General features: G+C 37.1%; 1 protein-coding gene across 4 annotated transcripts in view; it reads left to right on the top strand.

Annotated features, from left to right (window-relative positions):
* Window positions 1–27,345, top strand: part of ABL2 (ABL proto-oncogene 2, non-receptor tyrosine kinase) — a 101,537-nt gene that overhangs the window by 33,502 nt on the left and 40,690 nt on the right. For 2 of the 4 annotated variants that reach the window (XM_044677047.1, XM_044677045.1), the window contains exon 3: window positions 9,486–9,532. The exons of the other annotated variants lie outside the window; for them this stretch is intronic. In XM_044677047.1, coding sequence (XP_044532982.1) covers window positions 9,486–9,532 — 47 coding nt within the window. The remainder of the gene's footprint in view (window positions 1–9,485; window positions 9,533–27,345) is intronic. 4 annotated transcript variants of the gene reach the window in all.

Below are 27,345 nucleotides of genomic sequence, written 5' to 3'. Positions count from 1 at the left end.
TTAGCAAGAATTTTATATTTGTCTACTACAAGCCACACACTGGGGGAGAGGGAACAAAAATAAAAGAATCATAATCTTTCTGCTTAAGTGACCTAAATTCTAAAGAAGGAGACAACTCAAACATATGTATATCCAGAATTTTTAAAAAAGGAAGTTTGGAGACTTAGGAAAGACTTCTTGTAGAAGGTAATGCTTGAACTGTGTCTTGAAAGAAACCAGGGATTCCAAGAATCCAAGGAGGAAGGAAGTATATTCCAGGCATAGGAGACAGCCATACATTATGAAAATATGAGCTGATATTTCTTAGATGGAGAGTAATGTGTAAGGAGCCTGGAAAGGTAGGGAAGGGACAAGATTCTGAGTTTATATTTGATTCTATTATTAATTTAAAAGCCACTGGAATTTACTAAGTGGGAAAGTAATAGTTGCACTTGAATTTTAGGAAAATCATTTTGGTTAGAAGGGAAGAGGACCTGAATTTTGTGCACATCTTCTGGCCCATTTGAATAGAAGGTAGAACTGAGAAGGCTCCATAAGTTTCTCTTGGTCTTTGGCTTCTTTTAATACACAATTTCTCTGTCCCTATAGGACCCACTGCTGCCTTCTTTATTGAAAACTGGAGAACATTTGATAACTACTCTTTGTACTTGTTTATTCACCAATGTACTGAATTAACTGAAATTTCATTCACACTGAAGTGTTCTAACAGACTTTGTATATTAAAATCATTTTATCTTTAATTTGCAATGTAAAGTCTTTTTCCTAGTCAAAGGAATTTCAGGCTTTAGAAGGTAGGGGATTTTTTTTGGAGATGTGGGGTAAGAGAATAAAGTGCTTTTAAGGGGGCATCTGGAGATCTTGTGTAGGGATAGTGTGTAGAGAGGCCAGTTTGGACTCTAGCTTCTTCTACATACTTAGCATTATTGTCCACCTACTGATAGGTTTCCTCAAGATCTTTTCTCATTTTGTCCTTGCCTGAGCAGCAGTTGCTCTCCCATCCTCCCTTATATATTAACCCTAACCCTCTCCCACCATTGGCCCAAGACTCTCAGGCATATTTCTGTTTTCTGATACATTTGAGATTATTTAAGTTAGAATGTATAGTGCCATCTTTCTACTATAACCCTCTCTTCTCTTCCAAATAATAATTTTTATGGTTAGTAAAATTCTTCCTTTTTAATTTTTTAAAAATCTCTGCTTTGAAGATAAAGGTTGCTATTTTGAGTCTGGCATATTTTGTGAGGATTAGTCACTATAAATACAAACAAAAAATCTAATTCCATCCTAAAAATTAAAATCAACTATGATAATGCACATAAAGCATTTTGTAACCATTGTATATAAATAACAACTATTAATTACTTTTTTTTTTTAACCCTTGTACTTCGGTGTATTGTCTCATAGGTGGAAGATTGGTAAGGGTGGGCAATGGGGGTCAAGTGACTTGCCCAGGGTCACACAGCTGGGAAGTGGCTGAGGCTGGGTTTGAACCTAGGACCTCCTGTCTCTAGGCCTGACTCTCACTCCACTGAGCTACCCAGCTGCCCCCTATTAATTACTTTTTGGTAACAATATGATAATAAAATATCTATGAGCTATTAATAATAGCTTATACAGCATTTCTCAGTTTTGCAGTGATCCTCATAACAACAGTAGGAAGTAGGTATTGTTATCTACATTTGATACAGAAAGGTTAAGTGACTTGCCTGGGCTAGTGCCTTCAAATTCAGGTCTTATTGGCTCCCTACCTGCTAGCACATTTAGTAACAGATAGAAAACAGAAATATCAATCTATATCATGATCTGTTAGTTATGTTTGAACTCTATTGATAATGTCTATTGTCATTTAATCTAACCCTTTGATTAAAACAAAGCAAAAACCAAACCTTTACCTTCTGTCCTAAAATTGATACTAAGTATTAATGCCAGGACAGAAGAACAGTAAGGGCTGGTTAACTGTAGTTAAGTGACTTGTCGAAGGTCACATATCAATATCTGAACCCAGGACCTTTCCTTTCCAGGCCTGGGTCTCTCTATTCACTGAGCCACCTAGTTGCCCTGCCCCTGATTTTATAGATAAGGAAAGCAAGGTCCAGAGAGGTTAAGAAGCAGGGTTCTATAGTAGCAGAAAGTATTTCAACCCTGGTCATCCTCTGACTAAATTTTTTTGGAGTTTGAAGGATGTTTAATGAATTGAATAAAAACCTTTTGCTACTGACATCATTGTTTTATGTATACAAGTCTAATTGAAAAGATCATATCTCCCCCAGACCAGAAATTTTATATTGTACTATTATGCAAAAGCTATATAATTTGGCTGGCTATTGATTTTTTATTCATTGTTCCTATTTCATTTTATTTTGAATCATTTCATTAGAAGTAAAATAATAGTCAATCAGTTAAAAACTCCTTTTCATTTAAAAAAGTTCACTGGGTTGAAAATGTGCTTGTTTCTGTATTGTATAACATTTTAAACAATGACTTAGATAAAGGCATAGAAGGAATGCTATTCAGATTTGCAGATGACAGAAAGCTGAGAAGGGATAGTTAACATAGATGAGAATCAGGATCCAAAAGGATCTTTACAAGCTAGAGCATTAGGCTGACTATAATAAAATGAAATTTAACAGGAATAATTTTCAAGTCTTACACTTGGGTACAAAATGTACTTCACAAATATAAGAATGGAAAGGATATGGTTTAGACATTACTTCTGAAAAAGATCTGGAGGGTTAGTGGATTTAAAAACTCAGTATGGGGCAGCAGTGTGATGTGGCAGCCAAAAAAGCTAAGGAGATCTCCGTTTGCATTAAGAGAAGTATAGGTTCCAAGAATAGAGAGGTGATGTTCCAAATCTCATCTGGAGTATTGTGTTCGGTTCTGGACACCATAACTTGAGAGTTTCCAAAGAAGGTTGCTAGGTTACGTGAAGATTAGTTGAAAGAAAGTACCTGGAGAAGATAGAGGATGGGTTATTAGTTGAATGGATAGTAAGAAATGATAGCTGTCTGCAGATATTTGAGAGTCTAGACTTCTCATTGTCCACAAGGGACAGAGGTAGGAGCAGTGGGCAAAGAAGCTTGATGCTGGGAGAAATTCTTCATCAATTAGAGCTGCCCAAAAGTGGAATGGACTGCCTCTAGATATGCTAAGTTTTTCCTTCTTGAAGGTCTTCAGAAAGGGGCCGAACAGTCACTACTCACTCTACTAATATGAAAATTCTATTGGTATAAAAGTTGGAACTAAATGAGTCATTGAAGCTGTTTATTTACTATGAATTATGCTTTTAAAGAACACTGGTTTGAATTTCCCTTATTTTGTTTCCATTGTGTTATGACATTCCTGGAATTATTGTTTTTGAAATTACCTAAACCAGTTTGTCATTTGGATGCTTATTTTTACCTTGTTCTCCTACTCTTGTTATGGTGAAGTCTGAAGTTCCCAAAGGAAATGTACCAAAAGCGGGGCAACTGAGTTTTAGGTTTGGGAAATTAAAATGACAGCCTGCTTAACTAAAGCTCTTAGATAAAAAGTCTGGAAGAAAATGCCAGTATTAGAAACCAACAAACAGTCCCTCAGCATTCCACCAGGGGATGCTGTAGTACTTTGGAATAAAATCTGATAGGCATCTTTTTTATTCTCTTTCCTGCTCATCTTAGAAAAACTTGCTTTTTTTTGGTTGGGTAGGGTGGGGTGGCGATAATTTAAAGTTCTAAGGAAAAATTGGGATTCAGGGGTAGGAAAACCTAAGAATCTTATTTAACAGGCATATATTATTTGCTTCTAAAATGATGTAGTTCATCAAAATTTGATTCTCTCCAACTTTCTCTCTATCTACCTTCCTGACTGTACAAATTCCTTATGGCTCTGACTAAGTTCATTATTTTTTCCCCCCTAAATATGTTCTTTTTTCTAACCTTATCTTTCCATAGTTCATACATTATTACATGTTTATAATGTCTTGTTTAAATGGTTAGTCAATTAACTAGGTTGCATTGGTTTCTTCTATGAAACAATAGTTTAAATTAGTCTCCTTTTCTCATTTCCACTGAAAACATCCAAGTTTACAATCTGACTCCAGCCTACCTTGCTTATCCTTCAAACTCTTATCAGGGTTTCTTTACCTTTTATGTGTGTGTCATGGATCCCTTTGGCAGTGGTGAAAAAATTATAGACCTCTTCTCAGTATGTTTTTAAGTGCATAAGATAAAATATATGAAATTACAAAAGAAACCAATTATGTTAAATACAGTTATGAAAATATTTTTAAAAACAATTTAATGAAGTTAGGTTAAGAACCATTAAATTACATCAAAAGCCTTCTTCATACTTTTGAATTCATTTTTCATGCTATTGCCAAAATAATCTTAAGCATATTTTTTACTATATTATGCCTCTGCTCAAAAATCTTCAGTTATTCCCTAATACCTCTTAAATAAGATTCGAACTCATCTTTAAAAGCTTTTACAATCTGATGCCACATTTCCTTTTTTTAATTTAATATTAATTTTTCAGTTGATAAGCTTTGATTTTTTTTTCCTCTCCCTACCCCATCACCATTAAAAAAGAAAAAACTGGAAGAAATATGCTCAGTCAAGTGAAACAGGACCCTCTTTTCAGTTAAATTTCCTATTAATCTCCTTCCATATACATAGACAGGAAGACTATAATCATATCATGTGAATCCAGTTGTCAATTCAATAACTACAGTAATTTTGGAGTGACTAGTGTAAACTATTTCAGGATAAAGTAGAGGAAGAGAATAAGCATTCATTAAATGTCTACCAGGTGCCAGGCATTTTAAGGAAAATTGAGGTCAGTCACCAAAAATAACGAACTCTTTTCTTTGTCCTCACCAAACAACCTCTTTATTTAATCTTCCAACATTTCCTCTTTTATTTTTTTCTCCAATAGAAGTGACCCTTGTCTTTGCCAAGGGCCATCCTCTCTTCATGTAAATTTGATCCCATCCCTTTCTCATCTTCTCCAGCAGATAGCCACTACTATTTTCCTTCTCTCCCCCCCCCCCCCCATATGCCCCCTATTCTTTAACCTCTTCCTGTTTTTTGGCTTCTTTTTTGCTGACTACAAGCAAATCTCCCCCCATTTTGGGAGGGAAAAAATCCTCTACTTATTGTCCTAATCTCTCCCATTTCTTTGAGAAAGCTATCTTTTTGTAGTTCCTCCACTTCCTCTCCTCTTGTTGTTTTCTTAATCCTTTGTAATCTCATTATTCAGTGGAGCTTTCGCTAAAGATACTAGGCATGTCTTTTTTTTTTTTTTTTTTTTAAATCCTTAACTTCTGTGTATTGGCTCCTAGGTGGAAGAATGGTAAGGGTGGGCAATGGGGGGGGGGGGGATCAAGTGACTTGCTCAGGGTCACACAGCTGGGAAGTGTCTGAGGTCAGATTTGAACCTAGGACCTCCTGTCTCTAAGAGGCCTGAATCTAGGTCTCAATCCACTGAGCTACCCAGCTGTCCCCTAGGCATGTCTTAATTGACAAATTTTATGCCCTTTTCTCAGTCTTCATTCCTTTTGATTACTTTGCAAACCTTTGACACCACTGACCACTTCTTCTACCTGGATACTCCCTTTTCTCTGGGTTTTCATGACATTAATCTCTCAGTTCTCTTGATTTGAGCCCTACAAGTTCCTGACAAGGTTTGGGTCTATTGGTTTATGTATAAACTCTTGCTGGATTCAGTTACTATCAGCTTGCTGGGAAGGTCTTTAGGTTCAGAGTAACTGAATTGCCAGTTTTCTTCTGGTCTTAATCTCTTGCTCTAGATTTTCCACTGCAGTCTTATGTGCTGGGGTTAAGGTTAGAACTGAATCATTGCTCTGCTCTGTGCTCAGAACTACACAGCTAATTTCTGGAATTTGTTTTATTCTCAGTAGTCAGCTAGGGCCTAATACTCTTCTTTCTACTTTAAATGTGAATAACAGGAGACAAAGCTGCCAGATGGCATCCCTTCCTCCTCCTAGTACTAATTCAGGGACCCCAAGGGATCTCCTTCTGCCCTAGTGACACTGGCCTCCTTGCTATCCTGTGAGCAAGATAGTCCATTCCTATAACCCCAAAATTCCAAACCAACACTGTCAGTATCAGTTTGTTAGAGGAGAAAGTGGTCCTTAAGAAATTGGTTTCAAGACTTTCCTCATGATCAAGGACCCCTCTGCTTGGGGGAAATTTTCTTTTATAGCTATTGAGGGGGTGCCCAAAATAGAATGAAGTGACATAATTCATGATTGGTCTATTTCAGAAGCAGGGAGACTATAGGATTGACTGAGAGGCATGTACAATCATTGCAACCATTCTCTCAACAAGCCTTTTGGTCGTCAATTACTAAGGGCTTAAGAATTTTCACAGGTCTTGAAACTCTTTCAGCAAGGTCTTGGATCTTCTCCAGGCCATCTGAGCAGGGGTTTGGTCAGCAACATTCTGGGATTCAAAAGAGCAATGAGAGGGGACCTTGGAAAGTTGTGATTTCAAAGCAAAGATCACTTAGGAGGGACACTAGTGATTCATTGGTGTGAGGAGTATTGTTAAGGCACATGAACCTTATTTCAAGTATCAAATACTTAGGAGGGTGTATTTGTGGGGAGGTCACTGCAGCACAAGCTAAGAAATCCCTATAACAATCCTAACTGATACAGTAATAAATCTATCTAGTAAATCAAATGCAGTTTACATAATCTTTGACACAAAAAGTATTTCCATTTACATAGCGAGTTTATTCTAGCTGACATTCTAACTTTATTCTTAACAGCATTAACTAGCATAGCTAACTCAAAGTTAATTCTGTTCTGCTTATTTCACTAATACAGTCGCTGATACTTATTAAATCACAGTGAACTGAGTAAATAATGATATAATTGAGTGGGGGTATCAAAATTCTTTTCACATCTCCTAATTTGAGCATTTTCTTTGGCTATCTGCAATGCCTGGAATATTCTTCCTTGTCATCTCTGCCTCCTGGCTTCTCTGGCTTCCTTCAAGTCCCCTCTTTTCCCCTAACCCTTTGTAATTCTAGTGCCTTCTGACTCCTAATTATTTCCTATTTATCCTATATATTGCTTTTTTGTACTTATTTGTTGGTATATTGTTTCCCTCATTAGACTGAGTTCCTTTAGGTCAGGGTCTGTCTTTTTACCCATTTTTGTATCCCTAGCACTCAGCAGAGTGCCTAAGTACATAGTAGATGCTTCATAAACATTTATCGATTGATCTAGATAAAATGTTTCTGGATGTTTAGAAAGATATGAGTGAATCACAGACTCTAATATTATAAGGTAACTAGCTGTGGATAGAGAGAAACCTGGCTTGGAAGCAGGAAGACTTGAATTCAGATCAGTACTTAGCCATTTCCTAGTTTTGTAAAACCATGGGTAAGTCACTTAAATCTGTCTGCCTCAGTTTTCTTACCTGTAAAATGAGGATAAAAACAACCCTTACCTCACAGAGCTGTTGTAAGTGTCGGGTGAAAGAATATTCATAAAAGTGCTTAGCCTGGCAAAGTGATGGATGATCCATAAATGCTCATTCCCTTCTGGTTCCTCTTTAGTTCCTTTGGTTCCTCAAGAGCAGAGTTCAAGCATTTATCTTAGAGTGGAGGAAACTGAGGCCCCCTAAAGTTGAGTGACTTGTCTCAGCTGATTTGGTTTCTTAGGCAGGAAAGAGTAAAAAGCTTATGTTTATTTTCAGCAGTGTATTGAGATACCTTTGCTTTTTTCTTTTCTAGAATAAATTATTTATATTTATATGACCTGTCAATAGGAATACCTTTTGGTAGTTAGAAATAACTTGTAGAGTATACTCTTTATTTAGATCAGGGGCTTTTAATCTGAGGTCTGTAAATTGTTTTTGTTGTTGTTGTTGTTGTTGTTGTTGTTGTTTTTTAAACCCTTACCTTCCATCTTGGAGTCAATACTGTGTATTGGCTCCAAGGCAGAAGAGTGGTAAAGGTAGGCAATGGGAGTCAAATGACTTTCCCAGGGTCACACAGCTGGGAAGTGTCTGAGGTTAGATTTGAACTTAGGACCTCCTGTCTCTAGGCCTGGCTCTCAATCCTGTAAATTGGTTTTTAATATTTTTATTTTTATTTTATTTTTAAAACCCTTACCTTCTCTCTTAGAATCAATACTGTGTATTAGTTCCAAGGCAGAAGAGTGGTAAGGGCTAGGCCAGGGGTTGGCAACGTATGGCTCTCGAGCCATATCTGGCTCTTTCTGCAGGAGCCATAAAGTCAATTTTTTTTCAGGCGCTTTTACAGGGGCGCGCACTGTGAGCACTGTACGGCTCTCATGAAATGACATTTTTAAAAATGTGGTGTTTATGGCTCTCACAGCCAAAAAGGTTGCCGACCCTTGGGCTAGGCAATGGAGATTAAATGATTGGTGCTCAGAAAGGGATTGGTTAAGGCAATATATGTCTTGTTGTTGTGGAAAAGACTCTTTTGACTTAATGATTTTGTGTTGTGTTTTTGCCTGACATTAGTTTCACTGGTTTAGGAATGATCTTTTCCAGAAGCTTAATTACCTTTCTGAAAAATTTTCAGTAAGAAAAAACAAAAGAAAAAAAAAGAAGGCTTTGAAACTCCAGCTGTGCTGTCTTCTGTTTCTATAGAATATACTATGTTTTATAGAAATTCTATAGAATAACCAAGTATTCCTTCCCTTTCTATTTAAAGGTAAAGTTAGTTCCTAGATGAAATTAGCCTATGATAACATTTGTAGTTCTTATAGAAAAAACCTTCTGGATCACAAGAGACTATAAATCAATAAGTGCATTAACTAACAGTGTAATTTAAATCTGCTGTTTGGTCCATGGAGTAGAATTTCACAACTGCTTATTGATATCTATTTATTTCTAAGATTACTAATAGAACTCAATGAACTATAAAAGTTTTTTAGTTTGAAAGCTTGAAACCCCAGTTCAATAAGCAATTCAAAAGACATTTATTAAGTGTCAACTAAATAACAAGGCACGCCTTTAGGTGCTGACAACCTCAGTGATTGAACTAATAAGAAGTACGAGTTAGTGGTATAGATTATTCCCTCTTATTTCAGGAAAGCTTTCTTAGAGCCTGCAACCATAGGGGAAAAGAGGTCCAAGAAGGAAGTGAGGTGAAATAAATGAGTTATGAATATGAATTGGGGGTAGAATGTTGTCTTGAAGAGCATTTGTTCTTCTGGGACTTAAAATATTAAAAGTTAGTGGCCATTTGTGTAACCTAGGAATGCCTTTTTAATCAAAGCTTAATGGAGGGCGGCTGATATTCTCCCTTATATGCACTGTCCTCACTGTTAGAAATGACAGGCATAATAATTTTTTCCTTATGTCAGTCAGTAAATATTATTAAGTGTCTGGTATCTCAAGTGCTATGCTAAGTGCTGAAGATACAAAGAAAGTAAAAAGGTAGTTTCTGTTTTCAAGGAAGCTATCAATCTAATAGGGTAGTCAGCATGCAGATAACAAGTATAGTCAAGCTGTATTCATGATAACTTTGAAATAATCAAAAGAGGAAAGAGGTGCTAGAATTAAGGGGGATGGGAAAGGCTTCTTGAAGATGAGATTTTAGCTGGTACTTGAAAGAAGTTTTGAGGCAGAGATGAGGAGGTGGGGACAGGCATTCAAGGGATAGACAGTGAAAATGCCTGGAATTAGGAGAGAGGGTGTAACTTATTCAGGGAATAGCAAGGAGACCAATGTCACTGGATCACAGGTACCTGGGAGGAGAAAGTGAAATAAAAGTAAAATAAGATTGATGGGAAGAAGGCGGGCTATGAAAAGATTTAAATGCCAAATAATACTTAATATTTGATCTTGGAGGTGATATGGAATCATTGGAGTTTGAGTGGAGGTGATGTGGGTGTGGATATGGTCCATTCCATTTATAATTAGTTTTTCCATAAAACTGCCTCTGAAAGTATCATCACTTTCATCACCAACACTAAGCACTCTGTACTTTCCCTACTTTCTGTGCGCTTGCGCGTGTGTGTTTGTGTGTGTGTGTGTGTGTGTGTGTACATGTGCGTGCACTCGCATATGCTAAGGAGCCAGAAAGAGACAGAAACCAACTGACACAAAGACAAAGGTCAGACTTCCTCTTTCAGAGGATCATTTTGAATTGGAATGGGGAGATACTTGAGACAGGGAAACCAACAGGCAGGCAGTTGCAGTAGTCCAGAGATTGATCAACAAGAGAGTGCAATGCCACTGGTACGCACATTAACTTGGTTCAAATAGTTTTTAAGATAGAAGACTCAAAATTAATGATAGTTGTAGCCTGACTGATTATATAGGATGTAATTTTTTCTGGGTCATCTTGAGTCTTTATTAGCAAACTTTTTTTTTTTTAAAATATATATTCAACTCTACACTGAAGAACCTGCTACCATCACTCTCTTTGTATGCCATTAACTTCCTTGTATTTTAAATTGGAAACTGTGCAGAGTGCTTAGTGCAAGGGTGATGATATCATGGAAGGCAGTTCTATAGATTGTAAAAGTAGAATGGACTGGACCCCTTCAAAATGTAGTCTGTTTTCTCTTCTCACTTCTTGGCACTCTACTTTCCAATTAGCTAGAGCAGTGATGGGCAAACTTTTTAAAGAGTGGGCCAAAGGAAAGGAAATGCTCATCTGTCAGTCTGTTTCTAAGGCAATTCTTTCAAAGTTTCATTGTATTGTATCCTACTCATTGTATTTGTCAGATTAGGAATAATGTCCTGCCGCCAGATAGAACATTTCAGGGGGCCGTATCTGGCCGCTGGAGGTAGTTTGCCCATCACTGAGCTAGAGCATCCAGCCTTTGCACTTGTTATTTCTCATTCTTAGAATGTATTTCACAGAAATTGAGAGTTGGAAGGGATCCCAGCAGCCAACTAGTACAACCGATACACCAAAGGAAATCTCTACTACAGTATCCCCAATAAGTGGTCACCCAGCCTCTGCTTTAATACCTCCAAAGAAGGGGAATCTACCACCTCTATTGGCATCTGATTCCATTTTTGGACAGCTCTCAGTATTAGAACATTTTTCTAGTAATTTTCTAAATTGACATCTTTAAAGTTTCTACCTATTACTCCTGGTTCTGCTTTCTGAAAACAAAGTTAGAATAAGCCTAATTATTATTTTTTAACCCTTACCTTCTGTCTTAGAACCTGTCCTAAGTTTTGGGCAGGGAAGGGAAGGGCAGAAGAGAAATTAGGGCAAGCTTGGGGTTTAAATGACTTGCTCAGGGTCACACAGCTAGGAAGTGTCAGAGGTTAGATTTAAACCCACGTCCTCTCAACTTCAGGCTTAGCTCTTTGTCCCCAGTCCAATAACTTTTCCACATTAGTCCCTTTTAATGTAGTCCAAGCTTGTTTGGCTGCCACATCACACTGGTTGATTTAAATTGAGCTTCTCCTTCATTTCCACTTCTCATTCTTAGCTTCATTCAAGGTTCCATTTTATGTGCTTATTTTCTTTGTGATATCATCACTTTAGCTGCTAGTGCTTGTTCTCTTTCTCAGACGATTAGTTATAAACTCATATAGTTACACATTATCCCTAGTTCCCTAGTAAAATGTAGTTTCTTTTAGAGTAGGGACTGTTCCTCATTTTATCTGTTTCCTTGGCATCTAGCACAGTGCTTTGTACATATGAGATATTTCCTAAATATTTTTGGTTTGGATTAATAACCATTATCTGTGCTAGAGTTTGCCTAGTTTGACTTTCTGTTCTTCTTATACATATATTTAAATATCCAGCATCCCCTATTCAAGTGTGTAATGTATATGCATATGTTATACATTATATCTATATATCTCTATTCAGTTGTTGCATGCTTACATAAATTCAGTGAGACAGCTGACTGCTTGGATTATAGAGGATTGTATTGTAGCTCTTTAGGAATGAGCAAGGGTCATTTGTTAGTCTCTTCCCAGGAATGTCAACTTTGAGCTTGCATTGAAAGCATCATACCAGGTGCTGGTTATGCTGACTTTGGAAATTCCATGAGGGTAAGAGGATTGGCACATTCCTTTCATTCCTTAAATACTTCTTTATCACTTGCCTAAGTGACACAACTTTTGTGATATCTTTTAACGGAAATGCAATAAACTTGGAATGAGATATTTGAGAATTTTGCATTTCTGTGAAGGTCTTGGTTTCTTCTTAGTTTTTTTCATGCTGGGAAGAGTGTTTATTATTTATGTTTAAGATTAGTGCGGTCATATCAGATGATTTTTAACCCTTATATTCATGTCTCTTACTAAAATTTGTTACTTAGGTCTTTATATGTCAGTGGTAGTGTTCTTCTTTACTCTTGTATTTATATTCAGTCTTTGCTGGCTCCTTCCTTACATGTACAGACTTGCCCATGTCTCCTGCGTCATGAAAAAATCCTCACTTGATCTTTTCATCCGCACCTTTTTTGCCCTTTGTGGCCAAACTCCGTGAGAGAGCCATCTACAATAGGTTCTTCCATTTTCTCTCCTCTTAACTCCTCCCAGTCTGGCTTTCATCCTTATTATTCTATTGAAAGGGCTTTGTTTCAAGTTATTAGTGATCTCTTTAGTTGCCAAATCCAATGAAGTTTTCTTAATCCTCATTTCTCTTGATTTCTGTGCAGCCTTTGACACTGTTGATCACTCTAGTCCTTGATATTCTCTTCCCTCAGTGTTTTTGGGACATCACTCTCTCCTGGTTTTCCTCCTACTTATATGAATACTTCTTCTCTGTCTTTTTGCTATAGGTGACCCTCAGGTTTCTGTTATAGGCCCCTCTTCTCTTCTCCCTCTATACAAGTTCACTTGGGAATCTCATTAGCTCTCATGGATTTAATTATTGTCTCTGCTGATATTTTTCAGATCTACTTATCCTCTCAAATTTTCTGCTGACTTTCAATCTAATATCTCCAACTGCCTTTTAGACACCTTAAACTCATGTCCAATAGATATATTAAACTCACTATGTCCAAAACGGACATCTTATTCCTAAAACCTTTCCCCTCACCCCCACCTTCACTATTGTAGTGGGCAGCACTATCCTCCCAGACCTTTTGGCTCTTAACCTGGGTGTCATCTTTGACTCTTCACTCTCACACCTCCTCTTCCCCCTATGCAACCCCCTCATATTCAATCTGTTGCCAAGACCTGTTGCCTGTTGATTTCACCTTTGCAACATCTATCAAATAGACCCCCTTCTCTCCTTTGAGACTGTTACCACTCTAGGGTCTATCTCACATCCGATTAGTACAATAACCTGCTGGTGGATCTTGCCTACTTTAAATCTCTTCCCCACTCCAATTCACCCTCCACTTAGCCTCTAAAGTGATTTTTCTAAAGTGCAGATCAGATTATCCCCTTGGCTCCTCTTTGAATCCCACCCCCCCACCCCCCCAATTAAAAAACTTCAGCAGTTGCCTGTTGTTTCCAGGATCAGATACAAAACGCCTTGATTGGCATTCAAAATCCTTTCTAATCTAGCCCCCTTCTACCTTTCCTGTCTTTTTTTTTTTTTTAAACCCATACCTTCTGGCTTACATAGATGCTAAATATTGGTTCTAAGGCAGAAGGGAAATAAAGACTAGGCAATTTGGGTTAAATCATTTGCCCAGGCAACATATCTAGGAAGTGTCTGAGGTCAAATTTGAACCCAGGATCTCCCATCTCCAGACCTAACTGTCCACCGAGCCACCTAGCTGCTTTCCTTTCCAGTCTTCTTACACCTTATTTTCCAGCATGTACAATAGCTTCCTAAGTATTACATACTGTTACGATTAAAAATGATAAAGACTGATATAAATATAAAAATTAGTATTTTAATTAAAGCCATGGCCATGCTGGTAAGATAGATATATATAAGACCACACCTGTAAGTATTTAAATTCCCGCCTCAGCCATTTTACCTTTCCTATCTTCGCACACTCAGGTAGCTAAAGAGGAAGTTCAAAGTCACTTCCCCTCTATTTAAAACAGTCCCTCACCTTGAATATGTAATCCAAAACAGGAAACCCATTGGGGATCACGGAAAATGTAGTTCTAAGAATCCCAAGTGATTTTAAATAACACATTACCCCCCTGAGATCCGTTGAAAAAGACTGGTCTTTTTCAGTGGATCTTAAACCAAAAGAAAAGAGGACAAAAGCTAGCTGAGTTGACAAAAAGCCAATTTTGGGGCAGTCCCCCACTGGAATAAGAGTGTCCATTCAAAATAAATGCATTCAATTTGTTCAACCCCCATAGTTCAGATCAACTGTGCCCCAAAGTTCAAATTTGGGTCTTCATGATCCAATGAAGGGTCTTCAGGCATCTTTTGGTGCCTCCACCAAACAGATTCAGTCGTCTGGATTCTGGAGGGATGGTACAATCCTTATCCTGAAATTATTCTCAAATAATTTAAACTTTACATTTTAGATTACAAAACATACATTTTCTTCTGAGAATTATACATTACCCCCCCCTGAGGTTACTTCTAAAGGAGTAAAAATTGACTTGCAATATAGATTATAATTCAGACATTATGATTATAAAAACTTAACACACACCCCCCTGAGGAAAATTTTAAACACACCTTTTTTTCTGAGGGTACCTCAGGTCAGCTAAGGATGAGTGGCTGAGTCATGGGGGTTGTATGAAATTAATTGGCAAAATAAAAAGAATAAAATTCCAAAAAAAGAAAAAATTAACTTGTGAATGAAATGTAAAATGTGCAAAAAAAAATGTAAGGAAAATAAACTTAGGCCTTTGAATCAAGGCCTAATTAAAGTGATTTAAGCAGTTTGCAATTACCCATTTAGGGCCAGGACTACAGAAAAATTGCCATTTTCTCTCTATATATATAGAGGAATAAGGGAAATGCCTTTCTTTGACCCAATTTTTCCCTGCACCTTCTCAGGGAATGAGCCATTAAATGATAGCCAATCTTAGGTGCTTCACTAGGAATTTAAGTTGAAGGGACCCACGTCCTCTAAAGTTTTAGAAAAGACTGGGACTCCAGGACTCAAACCCCAATTTTCAAGCCCTTCAAGTGTTGGCATAGAACTCCTGCAATTCATGCAGATTCTCAGTCAAATCTCTGTAACCATGTGGCTCGGCACTTCTGGAATCAGACAGAGAGGCATTAAATCACAATCCCATAGTCTCAGTCTCAGTCTCAGGTATTTGCATTAAGCTTATATCACTGTAGAATCAGAAAAAGGATAAATAATGATTATATATATACTTCCAGTACAAGATGAGAAAAAGGAAAAATTAATTGCTCTAATTAAAAGAAAATTTTCAAAATCAAATATATATATAGCTTAGAACTAGTGAAAGGTTTTGCTACTCAAAAATGAGATTTTTCTATGAGTGTAATAGCAGATTCACAATGCACATTCAAATACAGTACCCTAATTTCTAATAACACATTTTAAAATGATAAACAATGATGTTAAAAAATTACATACTTGTTACAACTTGTAAACCTTGGCTAAGAGTTTCTCAACAAATTCTGTTACTGCTTCCATATAAAAATCTGATATTAAAAAAAACACTTCTGTTCTAAATTATCCTCAAGAATTCTAGATCCCTCTGACAAAAGAGGCTAAAACATAGACTAATATCAAAAAATATATATGACAACAATTCTTCACAATAAAATATATAAAGCTTATCCTTTAAGACAACAATTCTTTAAAATAAATACATAAAAACCTTATCATTTATACAGAAGGGTACTAGGCATCTAAAGTAAATTTTTAAAAGACCTCTCATAAAATTACAATTTAAATCTCAAGGCAGGCATCAAACTCTCCAAGGTTGAACACAATTACCAAGATAGAATAAAAACTTAAAAGACATGTGCTCCTATAAATCCAGTATACATAAGGCAATTTACAACTTTAAAAAATGTGTAGGAAAAATAATGTGAGTACCAGATTAACAAGCTGGTCAAAACCTCTTACCAGTTCTAATAGATTTTTCTCATTATTTGAGAGTTACAATAAAATCACAAACAGAATTAATCTAGCAGCCACAAACTTCATTAGCTTAAAATGATTCAGTGCAACAGGAAAATCAACGAAATAAGCAAGATTAATTTACAAAACTAATTAGCAAAATACAGTAAGATACAGTCTCTTTAAAAGTCATTCAGTTCTGAAAGGTTGTTTTTTTTTTAAGGTTTTTTTATACTCAGTCTTTGCTCTCAGTTCAAAGTTCTGAGCAGGTATGGGGGTGAATAGGCCATGTGGCCCGATTAAGGGTAAACGCTAGTTCAATGTTCAGACGCTAGGTCCATGTGGGGTCAGGTCGTGGGCTTGGGGCTAGAGAAAAACTTAGGTCAGAGCTTGTGGGGGTGGGGGGTGCCTAAATTAGGTCTTTAGAGAAACACGTGGAGGGCTAGAATGCAGGCCATTACCAGAAGAGTGGGGGTGGGGTGGGGGAATAATACCAAATCCTAAGCAGCAGAGGCAGAAGTCTCCGAAGATCTCGGCAAGTCAGAACTGGGTGGTAGTTAAAGCGATAGCAGCTCCAGCAGTCTCCAAGTCAGGGCAGGGTTGTAGTGGAAGTGGCAGCACCAGCGGCAGGATCAGAGAAGTGGTCTGCTCCAGTGAGTCAGCAAAAGCGTAGGAGATCAGAATAGGCAGGAACGTGAGGCAGTGGTCTGTACCAGCGGGCTGGCAGGAATGGAGTCCAGGTCAGGAGTAAAAGCGGCAGAGATCACAGGCACTGGGCACTGGCATTTTGGTTTTAAAGCCAAAAGCCAGAATAGGCTGGCCTGACCTCCCAAGGTGGTTTGGGCTGGACTGGCTGGCTGAGCCCTGCCTGAGGCAAAAAAACGTGCTGTTGCTTTTAGCAAAAGCATGGCAAGGAAAGCCAGTCTCCGTTTTAAGTATTGTTATTGGCCAAAAAGAAAGCATGGCTATAAGTGCTCTCATTAGGCTATCTGGAAGATTGAGAATTTGAATTTCGACCTTTTGAACCCAGGATCTCCCATCTCCAGACCTAACTGTCCACTGAGCCACCTAGCTGCTCTCCTTTCCAGTCTTCTTACACCTTATTCTCCAACATGTACTCTTCAATTCAGTGACAATAGCTTCCTAAGTATTACATAATCAAGACTCTCCATCTGTCTGCTCCAGATATTCTTTTTGGGATGTCCCTTATACCTGGAATGCTCTCCCTTTTCCACTTTGACTTCTGACCTTCTTGACTCCCTTTAAGGCCCAACTAAAATCCTGCCTTCTACAGGAATTCTTCTTTATATTCCCTCTTAATTCCAATACCTCGTCTCTCAATTATTTCCTATTTATCCTGTATATAACTTGCTTTGTATTTGTTTGCATATTGTCTCTTCATTAGATTGTAAGCTCCTTGAAGAGTTTACAGGGTCTGTCTTTTTGCTTCTTTCCTCTTTTTATATCTCCAGTGTTCAAGATAATGCTTGGTACATATTAGGTACTGTAATAATTAAAAATAATTGAGACTGAGAGTAAAAGGAGAAGTAATATTTTAATTAGGGCCATCATGGTAAAATAAAGAAATAACCACACACCTGGCTAAGATCTATTTAAAAACACCGCCATCAACCATTTACTTTCCATACCCTCTCCTAGTCCCGAAGAGGAAGTCCCAAGCCCAACCTCCCCATTTAAGCCACTCTCCACCTTGGTACACGTCATCACGTCAAAAACCAGAAACCATTGAATCATGGAAAATGTAGTTTCAAAGTCCCCCAAACATCCACAGGAAGTCTTTTACACATCTAAGTATTCCAAGGCTCAAATGAGCCTCAAATACCTCTCAATGGTTGACTTATTCTACAATTTAAGTTTGAGTTTTCATCTCCCTTTTACTTTACAGATAAACATGATTTAATAAGTTTAGTGTTGTGGGTATATTTGTCATCTTCTTAATTTTTTTATTTTTTAGAAAAATTCCCTATGGTTACATGATTCATTCTTACTTTTCCCTTCACCCCTCCAAAACTCCAGCCACCCACCCATAGCTGATGCACACACATTTCCACTGGTTTTAACATGTGTCATCAATCAAGACTTATTTACATATTATTGATAGTTGCATTGGTGTGGTCATTTCGAGTCTATATCCCCAGTCATGTCCGCATCAACCCAAGTGTTCAAGCAGTTGTTTTTCTTCTTTGTTTCCTCTCCTGTAGTTCTTCCTCTGAATGTGGGTAGCGTTCTTTTCCATAAATCCCTCAGAATTGTCCTGGATCATTGCATTGATGCTAGTACAGAAGTCCATTACATTCAATTTTACCACAGTGTATCAGTCTCTGTGTACAATGTTCTTGTGGCTCTGCTCCTTTCACTCTGCTTCAATCCTGGAGGTCATTCCAGTTCACATGGAATCCCTCCAGTTTATTATTCCTTTGAGCGCAATAGTATTCCATCACCAGCATATACCACAATTTGTTCAGCCATTCCCCAATTGAAGGGCATAACCTCATTTTCCAGTTTTTTGCTACCACAAAAAGCATGGCTATAAATATTTTTGTACAAGTCTTTTTATCTATGATCTCTTTGGGGTACAAACCCAGCAATGGTATAGCTGGATCAAAGGGCAGGCATTCTTTTATTGTTCTTTGGGCATAATTCCAAATTGCCATCCAGAATGGTTGGATCAGTTCATAACTCCACCAGCAATGCATTAATGTCCCAATTTTGCCACATCCCCTCCAACATTCATTACTCTCTCCTGTTGTCATTTTAGCCAATCTGCTAGGTGTGAGGTGATACCTTAGAGTTGTTTTGATTTGCATTTCTCTAATTATTAGATATTTAGAATACTTTTCATGTGCTTATTGATAGTTTTGATTTCTTAATCTGAAAATTGGCTATTCATGTACCTTGCCCATTTATCAATTGGGGAATGGCTTGATTTTTTTATATAGTTGATTTAACTCCTTGTATATTTGATTAATTAGACCCCTGTCAGAGTTTTTTATTATAAAGCTTTTTTCCCAGTTTGTTGTTTCCCTTCTGATTTTGGTTGCATTGTTTTTGTTTGTACAAAACCTTTTTAATTTAATATAATCAAAATTATTTATTTTACATTTTGTAATTTTTTTCTAACTCTTGCTTGGTTTTAAAATCTTTCCTTTCCCAGAGATCTGACAAGTATACTATTCTGTGTTCACTTAATTTACTTACAGTTTCTTTTTTTTTTTAATAATAAAAACCCTTACTTTCAATCTTAGAATCACTGCTGTGAATTAATTCCAAGGCAGAAAAGGAAGAAGGGCTAAGCAATGAGGATTTAAGCAACTTGCCTAGAATCAAACAGCTATGAAGTGCCTGAGGTCAGATTTGAATCTAGGACCTCCCTTCTGTTGGCCTTTTTCTCAATCTACTAAACTACTTTACAGCCCCCATAATTAAATCTTTAATATTGATAACCTCAAAATTTTCCAGCACCATCATCCAGAAAAGAAATTTTTAGTATATGGCACTAGAAGCCTTTTTGAAAAACAAAACAAAACCTTAAAGTGTTTGGAAATATGAACTGCTATCCATTTCCAAATAGAAAACTGATTGACAATGCAAATTGAAATATATTTTCTTCTCTATTTTTGGACATGACAATGCAAGAATTTCTTTTGATCGACTATATACATTTGTAAATGGTTTTGTTGTTCTTTCCTTGTCAGTAGTTGGAGGAAAGGGAGAGAGGGAAAGAATTTAGAATTCAAAACCAAAATATAATTGAGTTTTTGATAATTATTTTTTAATAGAAAAATTTTCCATGTTTACCTGATTAATGTTTTTTCTCTCCCCTCCATCTCTCCCCCCCCCCCCCAAGTAGCCAACACATATTTCCACTGGGTTTTACATGTCATTGATCAAGACTTTTAAGAGTCTACATCCCAGATCATATCCACTTCAACCCTTTGTGTTCAAGCAGTTGTTTTTTCTTCTGTTTCTACTCCCATAGTTCTTCCTCTGAATGTGGATAGCGTTCTTTTTCATAAGTCCCTCATAGTTGTCCTGGATCATTGCATTTGCTGTTAGTAGAGAAGTCCATTACATTTGATTTACCATAGTATCTGGTTTTAGTATCTGGTTCCAACCTATCACTCCAGAACGATTCCATATTATTCCCCCTTGTGTACTCTATATTCTATCCAAACTGGCCTACTTGCTACTTGCTACTTCCCATATATCACATTCTTTTCTTCTCATTCCTCTCCTGACCTTTGCAAATGCTACATGCTTAGAAGACAGCCTCTCCCTTCCCAACTCTGCTTAATTGAATTTGTAACTTTTTCAAGACTTGCCTCAAGTATCACCTCCAAAAAACAGGTCTTTCCTAATAACCTTAGTTATTAATGCTCTTCACCAAAATTATTTTGATATATTTTCAATATATTTTATTGTTATGGGCCAGCCATGGTGGTATACCACAAGCCTATATTCCTGCTACTGGGGATGCTGAGGCTAGTAGATTGATTGAGCTTGGTATAGAGCTGTAGTAGGGCTAAAGCAATGTGTGTAAATACCACTTAGTTGTTTCCCCCCCAGTAGAATGTAGACTGAAAAAAAGTAAACATCCCAATTCCTCTAACCCTAACTTCCCATCAGCATACTCTATGTCTTAATTCCGCGATCAGTAATGAAAGTTTTAACTCTTGTTTCTCTTTCCTTCTTTCCTTTCCTTCTTATTTTTAAATTTTTTTTCCATGTTTCCATTATTTGTTTTCTTTCCCTCTCCCCTCCTAGAGCGGATAAGCAGTTCCACTGAATTGTATAATAAATGTTATCACTTGATACCTATTTAGAAGGTTCCTTTTTTAGAAGGTCCTATTCTATTTGCTTGGGAGAGCCCAATATCTTTATATAGCTCCATCTACTGAAGGGACACCTTTCTACCCTTTTCCCTTACATTCTTTTGCCAGTTTGACTCCCTGTCCCAAGTTTGGATTTCCCTCATTCTCCTTTGTTTTCCTTGTGTTTTAGCTTCCATCATGGAAGCTGGGAGAAGAAAAATTTCTTCCTACCTGATAAGCAGTAGGGACTTTAATGTTTTCTTCTTGCTAGAAAATGTATTACTACTTAAATTCTTGTTAACTGGAAGCACAAGACTTGGTGTGGTGCTAGTATTTTTTTTTTATAATAGTTCTTTGTCTTCTGCTGGCTTTTTAAGAATCTCCATTAATTTGGGCTTTTAGCTACTCTTGCCAACTACCTGCAAACAGCTGGTTTGCTGTGCCATAGGGGAGGCTCAGGAGGCTCACTTTATGCCCTTTCCTAATACTTATTTTTATATATCTCCTCCTAATTTTTTCAGTGTGAACAGTTAGAAATTAACATAATTGCCCCAGAGGATAAAGTAGCCTAAATTAATAGGTATTTCCCAGAAAGCTTTTCATTTTCTTTTTTCACTCATCTCTTCTGGTTTGTGTTTTCTTCTGCCTGTTTATCAAGTACCTAGGCATGGGTTTTTTTTGCCTTTAACACATAAGGGAGGACATTAAAATATTCTTTAAAATTGTTCCCTACCCAATGGAGACAATGTCATGGGGAAAATCACAGGTAGAAGTTGTTGCTTTTTCTGTTCTTCTTTCCCAAGATCCTATTGTTACTTTGTGATTTTCCCCCAGGTAATAAATCAAGCCAATGATTTTTTTAAAAATTAAGTTTATTTAATTAATTTAGAATATTTTCCCATGGTTACATGATTCATAGTCTTTCCTTCCCTTCCTCCCAACCCCCTCCCGTAGCCAACAAGCAGTTCCACTGGGTTTTTACATGTTTTCCATAATATCAATAATATTTGCACTAGGGTGATTGTTTTATAGAGTCTACATCCCCAATCATATCCCCATTGACCCATGTGATCAAGCAGTTGTTTTTCTTCTGTGTTTCTGCTCCCATACTTCTTTTTCTGGATGTGGATAGCATTCTTTCTCATAAGTCCCTCAGAATAGTCCTGGATCATTACATTGCTGTTAGTAGAGAAGTCCATTACATTAGATTGTGCCACTATATATCTGTCTGTCTCTGTGTATAATGTTCTTCTGGTTCTGCTCCTTTTACTCTGCATCAGTTCCTGGAGGTTGTTCCAGTTCACATGGAATTCCTCCAGTTGATTATTCCTTTTAGCACAATAAGTATTCCATCACCAACAGATACCACAATTTGTTCATCCACTCCCCAATTGAAGGACATATCCTCATTTTCCAATTTTTTTACTACGACAAAGCACGGCTATAAATATTTTTGTACAAGTCTTTTTCCTTATTATATCTTTGAGGTATGAACCCAGCTTGGCTGGATCAAGGGGCACACAGTCTTTTAAAGCCCTTTGGCATAGTTCCAAATTGCCTTCCAGACTGGTTAAATCAATTCACAACTCCACCAACAATGTATTAGTGTTCCATTTTTGCCACATCCCATCCAACATTTATTACTTTTCTTTGCTGTCATGTTAGCCAATCTGCTAGGTGTGATGTGGTAGCTCAGAGTTGTTTTGATTTCATTTCTCTAGTCATAACAGATTTAGAACACTTTTTCATGTGCTTATTGATAGTTTTGATTTTTTTTATCTGAAAATTGCCTATTTATGTCCCTTGCCCATTTATCAATTGGGGAATAAGCCAATGATTTTATTGTGGATTTTTTTTTCATTTTTACTAAGTATAAACAAATATGAAGAAGTTATTTAGTGTACAAACAATTTAAATGAACTAGTTGATAATTCTTTTTTTGGTGATATTTCTTCTGTACCTTCTTATCATTTTATGTTTTTGCTTAGTTTGGAACAATATGTCACCATTGGATTAAATTGATCTTTTTTCCTCATCTTTATTTTTTTATTTTTATTTTTAAAAACCCTTACCTTCTGTCTTGGAGTCAATACTGTTTTGACTCCAAGGCAGAAGAGAGGTAAGGGCTAGACAATGGGGGTTAAGTGACTTGTCCAGGGTCACACAGCTGGGAAGTGTCTGAGGCCACATTTGAACCTAGGACCTCCTGTCTCTAGGCCTGGCTCTCATTCCACTGAGCTACCCAGCTGTCCCCTTTTCCTCATCTTTAAATAAAGGAGTTGGATTAGAATGCCTCTCTAAGGTCTCTTCCAAGTCCCTAGAACTTTGATCCTGTGGTTTCAGATATTGAATATGAATAAATTTTGTAGTAAAACTTTAATGTAGAAATTGAATAAATCAGTAGAGATTTTTCAGTGTCTTTGTGATTTCCAGTGGATACTTTAAAGAATCATGGAATTTAGCTTCCCCAGGCATCAGGACTGAAAACTGAGTATGTTGTATTCAGTAACCTGACCTCAGAAAGTACTGGGACATAGAGTAAAAGACTTTCCAAGTCTAGCTGTACATTTTTTTTTTTAACATTTATTAATATTCATTTTTAACGTGGTTACATGATTCATGCTCCCCTTTCCCCTTCAACCCCCCCCCCCTCTAGCTGTACATTTTACTCCTACTCTTTGTTCACTCATGCTGTGGGGGAGGAGTGGGGTTTCTATTACTTTGGTAAGTCAACAGCTGCTGAAATCTGGCTAGTGAATGGGGCTCCTTGTCTCTTTTAGCTAAACCAATTAGAAATGTCTTGGTTCAACCAACAGGAAATAGCACTGCAGCCATAACCAGGGTATAGGGGGGGCATATGCACATACTTACACTCCCTCATAGATCTTAGAAACTAGAGCACTGGCCCACTGGACTAAAACAAAATTAGCCAACTTTGGGGGTCTTATTGTCACAGGAAAAGATTGATGTACTCTGAATCAGCTTTAATAGAGCAATAACAGGTAAATGACCAGGATTACAAAGAATTTCAGAATTGGAGGAAACTTTTCCCTCACTATAACTCCCCCCCAAACAACATCTTATAGGTTTACCCTTAAATAAAGGGAATACTTATTTCAGTTCTTGGAGGACAAATAAATGAAAGGAAAACCTACAACCCATATCGTTCTTATATGAATAGAGTTCACCAAGGAAGAGAGGAAAGTTTAGTCAAGTAAGAAAAATGGTGTTGATTTTGGACAGGATCTGATTACTGGTATTAATTGTGCAGATCTTTAGAAAATCTTTTGCTGTATGAGATCTTTCACTGTTTGTGATTATTCTTTGGAGAGCTAATGATAGAAATATGCTGTTTTCTTTGATAGAATTGAATGGTGAGTAAATACTTCTCTTACTCCCTGAGTTTCTGGGTCGCACTTAAAATTCATGCTGATGTCTTAGCAGCTGAGGTTAGATCAATTCAGTTGTGGGGAACCTGGCTGTCTTCAGAGTATTCTCAGAAAGGTAAGCTGAAGGAGGACTTCTCAAACCTCTTTTATAAAGGACTGGGTGTTACTATAAGATGTTCCATCAGTTCCTTTTCCTTTTTATTTCTTTTAGGCCTTTATTTTGTTAGGAAGCCATATTCTAGAACAGACTTGCTTTTAGAGGCCTTTTTGTTGCTAGATCACATTCAGTTCGTGCTTCTGTACCAAGTGAGCTCTATCTTGTAGCAAAATTTGTAGCATGGTTTAATAAATAGTGTTTTTGAAGTATCAGGTTTATTTTTACAATTTCTCTTATACTATAGACCCTTAACACCAGGGAGGAGTTCTTCGTTTTTGTCTTTTTATCTCCAGTACCTAGCACAGTGATTTTGCACATTCATGATGTTCAATTTCAGTCCTCTTTGATTCTTCCTGACCCCATTTGGAGTTTTCTTGCAAAGATACTGGCGAAGTTTGCCATTTCCTTCTCTAACCATTTCCTCAAATGAGGAAACTGAGGCAAACAAGAGTTAAGTGACTTTCCCAGGGTCACCTATCTAAAGTATTTGAGACAAGATTTGAATACAGGAAGATGAGTCTTACTAACTCTAGGCTAGGTTACTACCTGCTTCAACTTTGCACATAGTAAGCAGTGTAATAGTTAAAATTAAATCTTGAGGCTGTTAGTAGCTTTAATAGGTTTATTATATCAAAGTAGTGATATTAAAGAGAGGGAAATGTAGGAAAGAGGTAGAGTTCCTTATTAGCTTACTACTCTATTTGCAGCCATGATGGATTGAAAATCACCACCAACATGGGTTCCTTCAGTTTCCAAGCTCCAGCCAGAAGAGAGTGAACAGTCTCCTTGTCTCACCTTATAAGGAGTTTTCTCCACTCACTACCTCTCCCACATCACATCTAGTTCTTTTTATTATTAAATATTATAAGACTGATTAATGAGTCTGTCTGATTCCAGAAAAAGGGAACAACAGAGCCAGCGTATAGTGCCATGGAGCACAAGGTCAAAAAAGACCATACCAATCCAAGTAGGATTGTTGAACTTCTGTGCCAGTACTAAAGGACTTGAACCTAGCGTGAGACTCGAAGTTGCGACGCTTGGCATATGTTAAGTTGTAGGACTCTTCATACTTCACTACCAGTTGAGTACCGAAGGTTGGCCATCATCATTGTGGCTCCCCTATCTCTGAGAATGAAGGAAAATCAGACCAGGGAATGTCATTTCCCTTTTACATAAAAATCTAGTCCTCTAATGATTGTGTCTTGATTCCAGAAGAAGGGAACAATAGAGCCACCATACAGTGCAAGAAGCACAAGGTCATGGAGACCAACCAGTCCCATTGGGATTGATGAGAAACCGAATAGTGCCATGGATGGAGCACAAGGTCAAAAAAGACCATATCAATCCAATTAAGATTGTTGAACTTTTGACTCATACACCCCATAACTCAATGATATATTCTGAGCTGATCTGGGTGTTTCCTTTTTAAACACCCTTTTCTGGGGGGATTGTATTTGTATCAAAATCCAAGCCTTAACATTTTGTTCAAGAAAATTTTTTCAGAAAAAGAAGTCTGCTAACACTTTGAAACCAGAAAATGGACTATTTGCCTGCAGAAACCTACACTGAATCAAGATGATCCAGAAAAGATGCCTGCATAAATCTACACTGAATTAAGACAATCTAAAATGAACTTTGAGGTGCAACTAACTGAACTTGAGGGGATTGAAATCAATTATTTGAAATTAGTTCAATCCTCTGGCGAATACCTTTTAATATATTGAACCAATAAAACCCCTTTTTCCCCCCTTACAGCTGGAATATTCTCCTCCTCCCTCTCTCAGTCCTCCGCTAGAAGTCCTTCACTCCTCCTTCCTCCGGACAATTCTCAGAATCCCCCTGGTCTTAACTGTCACCAACTGTCACCAACGGCCTTTTTCTGGCTCTTTTTGTCCCATCCCCCATCATTACACTTTCTAGTGTTTTTAATAGGAATGGGTGTCATATTTTGTCAAAGGCTTTTCCTGCAACTATTGAGATAACTATGTGATTTCTGTTTGTTTGCTTATTGATGTGATCAGTTATGCTGGAAATTTTCGTAATAGTAAACCAGCCCTTCATTACTGGTGTAAATCCCACCTGGTCATGGTGAATGATCCTTGTGATATATTTCTGTAGACTCCTTGCTATCTTATCTTATTTAATATTTTGCATCTATATTCATTAATAAATCTGGTCTATAATTTTCTTTCTCTGTTTTTGTTCTTCTGGGCTTTGGTAACAGTACCATATTTGTTTCATAAAAAGCATTTAGTAGGATTCCTTCTTTGCCTATTTCCCCAAATAGTTTTAATCGTATTGGAATTAAGTGTTCTTTAAATGTTTGATAGAATTCACTTGTGAATCTATCTGACCCTGGAGATTTTTTTCTTAGAGAGTTCATTGATGGCTTGTTCAATTTCTTTTTCTGATAGGGGATTATTTAGGGATTCTGTTTCCTCTTTTGTTAATCTGGGCAATTTGTATTTTCATAAATATTCATCCATTTCACTTAAATTATCAGATTTATTGGCATATAATTAGGCAAAATAATGCCTAATAACTGCTTTAATTTCCTCTTCTTTGGTGATGAGTTCACCCTTTTCGTTTTTAATACTGATTATCTGAATTTCTTTCCTTTTTAATTTCAAATTAACCAATATTCTATATTTTATTTTATTTTATTTCATAAAACCAACTCCTAATCTTGTTTATTAGTTCATTGATTCTCTTAACCTCAATTTTATTAATTTCTCCTTTGATTTTTAGGATTTCCAATTTTGTCTTTTAATGAGGATTTAAAAAAAATTTTTTTTTTAGCCCATAACTTCTGTGTATTGGCTCCTTGGTGGAAGAGTGGTAAGGGTGGGCAATGGGAGTCAAGTGACTTGCTCAGGGTCACACAGCTGGGAAATGTCTGAGGCCAGATTTGAACCTAGGACTTCCCATCTCTAGGCCTGACTCAATCCACTGAGCTACCCAGCTGCCCCCTTAATGAGGATTTTTAATTTGTTCTTTTTCTAGTTTTTTTAGTTGTATGCCCAGTTCATCTGCATT

Source organism: Gracilinanus agilis, chromosome 4 (assembly GCF_016433145.1).
Source record: "Gracilinanus agilis isolate LMUSP501 chromosome 4, AgileGrace, whole genome shotgun sequence".
Lineage (NCBI taxonomy): Eukaryota > Metazoa > Chordata > Mammalia > Didelphimorphia > Didelphidae > Gracilinanus > Gracilinanus agilis.
The sequence above is the reverse complement of the archived record's forward strand: the minus strand, read 5'-3'. Positions and strand labels throughout refer to the sequence as shown.